The sequence below is a fragment of the Rutidosis leptorrhynchoides genome, chromosome 7 (genome assembly GCF_046630445.1).
Source record: "Rutidosis leptorrhynchoides isolate AG116_Rl617_1_P2 chromosome 7, CSIRO_AGI_Rlap_v1, whole genome shotgun sequence".
In the NCBI taxonomy this organism is placed as follows: domain Eukaryota; kingdom Viridiplantae; phylum Streptophyta; class Magnoliopsida; order Asterales; family Asteraceae; genus Rutidosis; species Rutidosis leptorrhynchoides.
The window spans coordinates 88534652-88545597 of NC_092339.1; the positions used below are offsets into that span (position 1 = coordinate 88534652).

At 33.5% G+C, this 10946-nt stretch overlaps 1 protein-coding gene across 1 annotated transcript; it reads right to left on the bottom strand.

Moving 5' to 3' along the window:
* Positions 1–1035: 1035 nt before the first annotated feature.
* On the bottom strand, positions 1036–4053 carry LOC139857053 (probable xyloglucan endotransglucosylase/hydrolase protein 6). The gene is made up of 4 exons (XM_071845761.1): positions 3820–4053; positions 3603–3703; positions 2856–3052; positions 1036–1630 (listed from the first exon to the last, which is right to left on the bottom strand). Exons 1-4 carry the CDS (start codon positions 4007–4009, stop codon positions 1240–1242), a joined length of 879 nt encoding a protein of 292 aa, XP_071701862.1. The 5' UTR covers positions 4010–4053; the 3' UTR covers positions 1036–1239.
* Between the last annotated feature and the right edge of the window lie 6893 nt (positions 4054–10946).

Here is a 10946-nt window from a genome sequence, read left to right on the forward strand (position 1 = left end):
ATAATACAAAGTTTTTTTTTTTTTTTTTTTTTTTAAAAAGATCACGAAGGAACAAACATGAACCACAGTCATTTCTATCTATATACAGCTTCAATACATACATCCATACACTATAATGAAATACGGAGTAGATAAGTAGTCGCACTAAAGATTGGTATGTGAATTCATTAACGTTTAGGGACAACTGTTTTTGGAATAATATTGGTCATACACGTGAGGTAAATAGTCACAATGAGTTAAAAAAATAAAAAATAAATTCAATTGTATATCCAAGATTTGTGGAATTTTTATTACTAAACAATTTAATTACAATTGCTTAGGCTTATATTTTCTGCATCTAACTTATCTTTTCGCACGCCCGGCCTAATAGGGGAACAAAGTGGACATTTGCTCAGGGCTCATATTTTTACGGGCCCGAAAAAAATAGTGACTAGGTCCACTAAGTTGCCCGCGGCTTATATTACTTACATATAATCAGTAGACAACTATTAAATAAAAGTCAAATTAGCTCAATTGTTTAAGTCCCTCATTTCATTTATTCATCCAACCTGGCCTGGCGTGGGTTCAAATCCCATAATTGACAATTTTTTTTATTTACAATTTATAATAAGTACTTTCACTTTGAACTATCCAATTCAATGCTAATCATTTGTAAATGAAAAGTTTAACAAATATTGATAAAGTTGGCTTTACTATCCATAATCATTAGAAATATGTTAACACTTCGATAGTCTCTGTTTTTTAAAAGTTACTCTGTTAAAAGGCCTCAAGGTCCACTAGAATTCTAACAAGACCCAAAATGCACTTTTAAATAGTTTACATTATCGTTAGAGCCTAAAAGTTTTTTTAAATGGTTTATATTATTCGTTAGGTCTAAGGGTCTTTTTCCCACTTCGCTCGGGGCACTTAAAATTTCGGGACCGGCCCTGATCTTTCGCTCTGATGGTCTTGCTTTCACTTTTGTCAATACAGTATGGAAACACTAGCTTGTTGTCTAGCTAAATCATAGGATTTGTAATAAAAGATTTGTACTATAAATGAAAAGGTCATAAATACATACACGATAATTTCACACTAGGAAGGACACTTTTTATGGTACAATTACAACTTTTAACACATATACAAACATATTCACCCATATTATTTTCAACACGTATATAGACACAATTAAAAGCATCTCAATCCCATCAGCCTGTTTACGAAAACAATTCGATTTATATGTCATCAGTTTAGGCTCGTTTAAATTCCGTCTATGCATTCTGGTGGAGTAACAGGAAAACGACGTTTATCGGTACAATAATCATAAACCATGTGGTTCATTCGTACCCATCGGTAGCGACGGGCTGCAACCGGGTCGAGCTGTTGGTAGGACGAACCTTCCCACCAATTAGACGGGCTAGAAGCACATGAACTGGGACCAGGGACCGCACAACCTTCAATATCGAAATCCTTGTAATATGCATAAAATGGTGCTTTGGTCCAATCAATTTTTTCGAGCCCACCTCTTGTTGCCCAGTCATCTGCTTCCCATAATGTGGAGTAAACTCCCATTGGTTGATGTGTTGGGAATGGGATCCCTTTAGCTGCATTATTCTTGTATACTCTTATAGGCACTTCATCTACTGAAAACCTATATCAATCAATAAATATATAGTGTTTGCGGATTCAGATTTTTTTTTTTTTTTTTTTTTTTTTTTTGACATGGCAAAACGTTCAAATATTGAAAAAAATGATATACGTTCTCCGTCTCATTATAAGTGTCAACTTACTTATTGCACACAAATTTTAAAAATACAAAGTGAACATTTGAAATGGGACGTCCAAAATAGTAATGTAAACACTTGAAGTGAAACGGAGGGAGTGATAAACACTTGAACTGAAAAGGAAAACCGAACTTAAATTCGGTTCAATTTCGATTAAATCCGAAATCCCAAAATAATCCAAACAAACCAATTTTAAGTTCGAAATTTTGATTTAAGCAACAGTTTTCCTTGTATATATAAAATTTAATATATTATTTGTAAATTTGGTTTTAAATTCAATTTTTGGTTAAACTAGAATCAAGAAAGTAAAACTAAAAACCAGATCGAAATAGAATTCAAATTTGATAATCAAATCAAAAACCGATTCAAATTCGATTTGATTTTTTAAGTTTTCATCCAGTTTATTTTTCAAGTTAATCAATCTGAAACCATATAATTGAACACCGATGTGGAAAGTGGGCCAAAGGAGTATATACGTTTTAAAGAAGGGTCAAAATGTGCTTTCCATAAGCAGGTTGATATCATATGATAGAATAAATAACATGAAAGTTGGATATACAATTAATGAACGGCTAGAGAACCACCAAGACCATCGTTATTACCTGACCGATGGTCTTGGTGGTTTTCTTGTGTTTGTTCATTTGGAGGGTTTTCTTTGGTTATTTGGTTTCGAGAATTTTTTTTTTTGTCGGTTTGCTGGTTTTCGGGTAGGTGTTCTTAAGTTTCTCGGTGGATGATACTGATGTTTAGCTCTCAAGGAGTAGTGGTTATGGAGGCTTGATTCGAGATCAGGAGCATTATATGTGGTATTGTTTGTTTCAAGATGTGGTTCACGTTTGTAGGTAAAGTGAACATCAATGTAAGCAAGTTGTTGTGCAACGGATTGAAGGATGTGTGTAAGAGTATACAAGAATATATAAATATATATATATATATATATATATATATATATATATATATATATATATATATATATATATATATATATATATATATATATATATATTTCGACAAAAAATAATAATAATTGTAACGAAAACAAAACCCCACACTAATTACTAGTAACATTTATGAAATGAAAGTGTTACTCACACAACGTGGTGGTGGTTCCATAAGATGGAGTAAGTGTGATAGTCGGCAGCAGGATCAAACCAAAGGTTAACCCGTTGCTCTCTATCACCTTTACCATGAGCATACACATTGGTTTGGACCGAATACGGTTGTCCTGTTCGATTTCCCAAAAATTCAAAATCCAACTCATCACGCACTTGATCCGTATCCGAATTCATCTGCCACAAAAATGTAATAGCCAAAGACCATATAATTAACTATCACTCAATATTATACAGAAAACAATATATGTGGAAAAATAAAATTGTTATTGGCCTGTAATAATATGTTAAAACTAATTGTACACATAACTTATAGATGTCACGGTCGATATGTCATTTTTATGGTTTATGTTCAATAAATCAGTAGACATTTTATTTTCAAAAGTTTTTGATATGTAATAATATACGTAATCGATAATATATATATATATATATATATATATATATATATATATATATATATATATATATATATATATATATATATATATATATATATATATATATAAAAGAAAAGCCCTCGTTAAGTACTAACACCAATAAAAAAACAATTGCAGAAAACATGATCTCAAATCAAATGGACCGGGGTATATAATGTTGGACTATATTTTTTGAACTCATTTGGATGTTGGCCATGTGCAATTGGCCCTGGTAAATATACACATATGTCTAACGGTATGTTAACCTTGGCCTGAATAAAATGCGACTTTGTTTAAAATTTTCGTACATAGAAAGCAGTAACGGTGCCCGCAGAGTCTCCTGGTATCATCTTAATCTTCATGCTCACACGTCCAAATAAGTATTGGCTTTTCGAAGCGAACCCACATCCTACATCAAACAATACCATACGTTAAGGTATAATCGTAATTTAAGTTTCTCTATAAAGTGTTAATTAAAGCGTGTTTGAACAACATATATATAGTTATGTATGTGTACATGCAAACCTGAGTTTTGATCAAGAACAAGCTGAATGGCCCTACCGCCATCGAGTTGTTTGATGTGGGAATCAGACCATGCAATGCGAAAATCCTTGAGAAAGGTTGCGGATTTTGCATTAGCCACCGTAAGTACAACTAAGAAAAGAGAAATAACAACTTTAATACTAGTCAACATATTATGTGCCATTTTGACCATTGACTAATAGAGTAGTAATTGTCTTTTCATGTAATGTGGTAATGAAATGAGTATGACTTAGATGCATGTATGAATGAGGCTATATATATAGTTCTCACTTAGATGCATGTATGAATGAGGCTATATATATAGTTCTCACATTACAATCTATATATAAATAGTATTGTGCATGTACATTGAGTAGTAAATTATTTGATTTTTAAAACTGGAATAAAAGAGAGGGCCGGGTGGTGGGGGCTTTGAAAATGAGTTAGCTTTCGATACAGCTCAAGTTATTTATGCTGCCAATCGGGTAGATTGTATCTTTCTGATTGGTTAATGGCTATGGACTGATTTAGACAGAATATTGTTGCTATCAAAAAGTTAATGCAATACGGGGCATGTGCATATTATTTGTTTAAAGTGTAGTTTATTTCACTATTCATTTTATTAATAAGTGTGGTTAGCGAGAAATGTATATGGCCACTCCCATCTCAATCATTAAATTTTCACCTAAGAGAGACTCTCAAATCATTAATTTCACATCAAATCATTGGCCAGTGGAGATATAATTTCACATCTTGTGTCGGTAAAGAGTGTGAAGTAGAATGCGAAATGGATAGGAAAAAATGTTCAAATAATTTTTCATGCGCAAATGAATATTGCCGTTAAAAAAAAAAAAAAAAAAAGGAATCACTCAAGATGGGGTTGTTGATGTTGTGTCACCGGATTTGACTACGTGTTCGGATTAAGGCATTTGTCGGTCCGATTAAGGATCATTAATAATCATATTCGAGCAAAATCAAAAACGGAAGAGATAAACACGATAAATCAAACATAAATCAATATTATTAATATAAACGTTACACTTACAATTGATTTAAACGGAGAAACATCGGTTGGTCAGGGGAGATCGAGCATGCTCTCCCCTATGCACTGGAATAGCCAAAACGGCTCTTCTAAATTAGGGTTCTACACCTGCCCCAATTAGGGTTCTACTTTGACCCTAAAACACATGTAAACTGATATATATAGACGATCTAGGCTTATGTAACCCTAATGAGTCTATCGACGTGAATGGCCCAACAATTGGCCCAGTAGTCACATATGCTCCTGCAACCAGGGACGGATCTTGAACGACTTTAGTGGGAGGGCCAAAATCGTTTTAAAAACTTATCAATTATATTAAAAAGAAATTCTAAAATCTTGGAGAGGCTATTATATAAAAAATTTATATTTTAAATTCAAATAATATAAAATTTACACTAAGAACATAAAATTTTGGAGGGGCCACTGCCCACCCCTGCCACCCAAAAGATCCGTCCCTGCCTGTAACTGATCAGTTTCACGCATGTAATACATCTAGGTGTACAATGTAATAATAAACGTTATTCGCACAGCGACGGCCATACAAAATATGCATCAACAATTTCCCCCTTGGACGTTGCTGGCGAATTATTGTAAACACCTCTTGCAATCTTCAGTTAATCTCAGCAGTGGTACCATAATCTTATGAATCACGAGCTCATCAAAAGTCCTTCAGAATACGTGAAAATCCAAACTTCAAACATCAAAGTCCTCCAGCATTGAAGTCGGAATGCTAATTGTCATCCTGTAGTTTCTTTAAACTCCACTCGTACGTGTTACCCATAGTACCTATGCAGAAAGATTCCCCCTAAGACTAAGCTGAGATCTCTATCGACATATCTGATAAAATCTTCAAACAAATCGACTCTCTCAGAATCATAAACTGTAGAATCTTCCCCCTCACTGTTAGCTATATCCTATTAAACATTGTAGCACTAATGTTCATCACGACTTGCATCTTGTAAAGGCAATATATGTAGAGGAGGCCGGTCCACAATTTAATAACTCAATGATAGCTGCCAAAAAGTCACGTTTTTACACCCGATATTGAGCCCTAAATCCATAAAATTCCAAACTTTGTCGCCAAAATAATCGCTTTTCGATTAATTTTGTAGAATAAGTAATTACAAAGGCGATGCAAAAAGAATCAAGTAAAACAGAGCTAAAATGAAAAATCTAGAGCGAAAACGGTGAAAGACAAGTAACGACCAAGGAAATCAAGTTACGATCCAGGAAACAAGCTGACCAGGGCAGGCCATACGACTGGCCATACGGTTTGCCATACGGCCTGCCAGTATGAAAAACGGCATGCCATACGGCCAAAGCAAACGGTCTGGCAAAACGGCTGACCAAAGCAAACGAGCAGCAAAAACGGCCTGCCATACGGCTCGGCTTACCAACTGTATGGCAGCTGAATCCAAGTCTATTTAAAGGGCCTGATGTGTGCGAGGTGTAGTACGAAATAGTATTATTTTTAATATGAAATACGGCGTAATATGATACAAGTTTTATTTATTTATATAGATGGGATATACCTAAACCTCGCTACAACACTTATAGGCAGTGTACCTAATCGTACAGTAGTGTAGTTTTTAGTAAGTCCGGTTCGTCCACAGGGAACTAGCCATTTTTAACGCTATATTTTTAAAACTAAATTTGTATATAAATATATATATAAATATAAGAAGTATTATTATTATTATAAAAGGGGGTTTTTACCGTTTAATGACCGGTTTGTCGATTTTATGTCTTAAGTCGCAGTTAAAACCTAATGTAAAAAAAATAAATATAACTTAATTTAAAGCATAAAGTAAATGTCAATAATTAAAGTGCGATAAAATAAAATGACAGTAACTAAAAGTTGCGATAATTAAAAAGTGCGATAATTAAAAGTGCAATTAAATAAAATGACAGTAAATAAAAGTGCGATGAAATATGAAATAAAGGAATTATGCTTATTTAAACTTCCGTAATCATGATGTTTGACGTGTTGATTTTAGTTTATTACCATGGGTTAATTTTCCTTTGTCCTGGATTATTCGATATGTCCATACGGTTTTGTCCATAATAGTCCATCAGTCATAAATATAAAGTGCGAGAGTCTTCATCAAATTATCCTTACACCCGAAGTCAAATATTCCAACTAATTGGGGATTCGAATTGTAACAAGGTCTTAATACTTTGTTTAATGAATACACCAGGTTATCGACTGCGTGTAATCAAGGTTTTATTACTTTGTTAACAATTACACCAATTACCCTTAAATGTAATTCACCCCTGTTACAACTAGTCCATTAACTATTAATCCAGTTCCGTATCCGGTAAAATGAACAATTACTGGTATTTATAGATATCCTGCTCACCGTACCCGATTAAGCGTATGTGGTTATTTATTGATACGTCAAATTATAACCTTTATATTAAATTAACGAGGTATCGTTAAGTTAATATAAAACCCATTAATAGCCCATAGTCTAATTTCTACAAGTGTCGTTCTTTTATCCAAACCTCAATTATGGTCCAAAGCCCAATTACCCAATTTTAATATTTAGTCCAACATCACGATTACATTGATTTAAATAAGCATAATAATAACTTTAGCTACGAGACATTAATTTAAAAAGGTTGAACATAACTTACAATGATTAATAATAGCGTAGCATTACACGGACAAAATTTCGACTTACACACTTACAACATTCGCTAACATACCCTTATTATTAAATTAAAATTAAAATTAAAATTATAAATTATAAATAGAAATATATATATTGAGAGATAGAGTAAGGAAAAGAAAAAGATGTCTATTTTTCGTGCAGAATTCGATCGCTTTTATAGGCCCACATTTTACTGTGTAGCTCCGCGAGTGCGGAGCTTTTGTTCTTCTAAACTCCGCGAGTGCAGAGGTCTTAAATACAGCTCACATTATGATCCAAGACGTGGGCTGTGTAAATATATAATATATAATAATATATATAATTAATTATATATTATATTATATTCTTGTGCATAGTTGACTTGTAATTTTTGGTCCGTTGCGTCGTACATTGAAATTTGGTTCATGTCTCGGTTTCGGATTTTCAAACGCCTTTTCGTACGATTTAATATCTTGTACTTTGCGTTTCACGGCTTGTACTCTTGTCATTTTTAGGCGTTTCTCATCAATATTTTGAACCTCTTTGATTGTACTTTGTACTTTTTAACTTTTTGGTCATTTGCGTCTTCAAATCGTCATTTTCTTCTTTTGTCTTCGCACTTATTTATTTAAACGATTATTACATAAAAATAGAACAATAGTAACTAAAAGCTTTACATATTGGAAGGATATTGATACTAAATATATGTTCATTTAGAGCACTATCAAGTATCCCACACTTGAACGTTGCTTGTCCTCAAGCAATACATAACTTGAAATTAAATTACACTTCACTCGAATCACTTTTTTTATTCTCACACTTTGTACAACAGTGATTTTAGTACGGCGGTATAAGCAATGATGGTAACGATGTGGTTTACAGTCCCACATGACTTATAAAAATTTAGATCCTTTAAGGAAATTGGATCTTTATGAAAATATTTGATCTTTTGAAAATTCAAGCTAGATTTTACCCTAGACAAGTTTTCTGGAATAACCCTTCACCGGTGTTTGCAAAAATGTTTTTGTGGGTTTTGTGGGTTTCAGATTTTAAAATTTTAGCTCAAAATTCGTGATTTTGTGTCACCCACTTACTAACCTTGTATTAGGAAAGCAACACGTCCAGTATACTTGCTCCGTATATTACCTTTCGGTAAACTACCGTTCGGTTGTAAAGGAAAGCGTTGAACAAGCAACTGTTAAGGCAATGTCTAATGACATGCTTTTGATTATGGTCCACAACGTGTCGGATGCAATTACTATCCTTTGCAAGAGCAATAGCAAAGATCGCCCTATAATTTTTCGGTCTGGCACAAGGTCCTGTCTTCGACCATGCTATGTAACCACCGTTCTTACGGTTGACACCCGATTTGGTTCAGGTGACCTAATGAATTCCAGGTGAATTCCTAGGATTTTACGTTCAATGGTAATGAACGCATTGAAAATAGGTTTTCAGAAAAACAAATCGGTTTTAATTTGATCAAAATATTTTCTCGTTCAAGCTCGAGTTTAGATATCATTGAATTCCATGAGTTTGTAATTCTCAATCTTTAAGGTCAATCTCAAGGATTGAGTAATATCAGGCTTAAAAGCTAATTTTTAATCTTTAAGGAGATTATCCTTTCTGGGGATCTGATTCATTAGTCTTATCAAGCTAATTTGCACGGCGCCCTCCCCATTTTATGAGACAGATCCTCTCATGGATAGGATAAGTCTGACCACTTGGCGACCCTGTTTGATGCTGAGGTCCGTGGATTTCCAGCTGATTTTCGAGAAAACTTTTCAAGGTTTTTCGTAGACTCTACAACTGGTCTGGACGACAACTTCCTGACCTAAATCAAGAAGCGCGTTTCTTTTTCGGAAGACTTTACTTCCTTTTAATGATTGAATTGATTCATCTTGTAGATCCATCTTTCTTTCAAATATATTACAATTTACCGGGTAAAACGGTTAATTTTGTCCAAAACAAAAGTATCTTCAATTATTTGTACAAAAATATGTGATATATGTTTTAAATAACTTGGTAAATTTTTCCCACACTTGGCTTTTATTTTTCTTTCTTTGCCTTTTTATTGTCCTCTATTCCATTTTAAATGAATTCTAACATTTTGGTTTGTTTCTCAATTTATGTCCTTTCCGAGGTAACAATAATTTCAGTGTTAACACCTAGTTTTATCGTTCATAAATATGTATAAACATGATTTTGAATTCATTTAATTGAAAATTTTGAAAATTTTTACTAGAATTGGGTAGTCAGTATATAAGACTAGGGTTGTTCTTTATTATCAGAGAGCACTAGATTCTAATACAACTACTGCGTTACTAGTATTTTTAATGGTAACCAAGTGTATAAGTCAAAAAATTTTAAAAATCCGAAAGAATTTAACCCCTTCCCACACTTAAGATCTTGCAATGCCCTCATTTGCAAGAAATCAGTAACAATTTAAATTATTGAGGTTGATTAGCGTAGAAAAATGATTAAATTTTACCAAAGTTTCCAAACATATTGGCGTTTGTTTGTTGAATCATAAATGGTACACATCATTTGTTCATTCCTGCAGTTGTTATTTCACATATATTTTGCATCTTGCCGTCAAAATTAGTTGCTTTTGCTGAACTTAATGCCATTCTTTGAAAATGCGTTGTTTTACCCTGTTTTGTACATGAGATAAACTACAAACATATATATATACATATTTTTGAAGTTGGGTATATCACCCCACATTAAAAAATTATTAAGATTTAATAATAAAAGTTAGAAAATTATAAAAACTATTATAGTATCAAAAGAAATATTAAAAGTATAAAATTACAAGTTACCAAATAAATTAAAATAAGCATAAAAGAAAATTAGGGTTGATGAGGATGGTGCCAGTAGGGATCCCATTCATAGCCGTATGTGCTGTAGAATGCTTGAGCTGGGTCATATGTAGGTACGGTGTTCGGGTCTGTATAGTCCAGGGAGGAAATACGGGCATTGGAGTAGCAATGTAGTTTGCATTTATGTGTGCACGATGACTTATGATTTGGTTTTGATGATACTGCCAATCTTGAAATGCTCGTTGTCTAGCCATTTCATACTCATGATGAGTCATAAAAAGTTGCATTTTCTGTCATCTGATTACCCCTTCCCGCATTACCTTGCTGTTGATCTCTCTCGACCTGTGGATGCCTGCCACCATATTGTGCTGCAACGTCGTTTTGTTTCTTTAAAACCTTAGCACCATGATACACGCGTAAATCTATCCTATCACAGGGTTCTGGTTCTACCATTAATAATCCCCCCGACTTCTATCCATACCGAGATGTTCAGCAATTAATGTAACAAAGATACCACCTCCTATTATGCTATTAAGATGCATACCCTTAATCATAGTCGATAGATAATAACCCACACAATAAGGTATACTTACAGCGCTCTGTGGGTCTCAAATACACATGTGGTAAAATAAATCC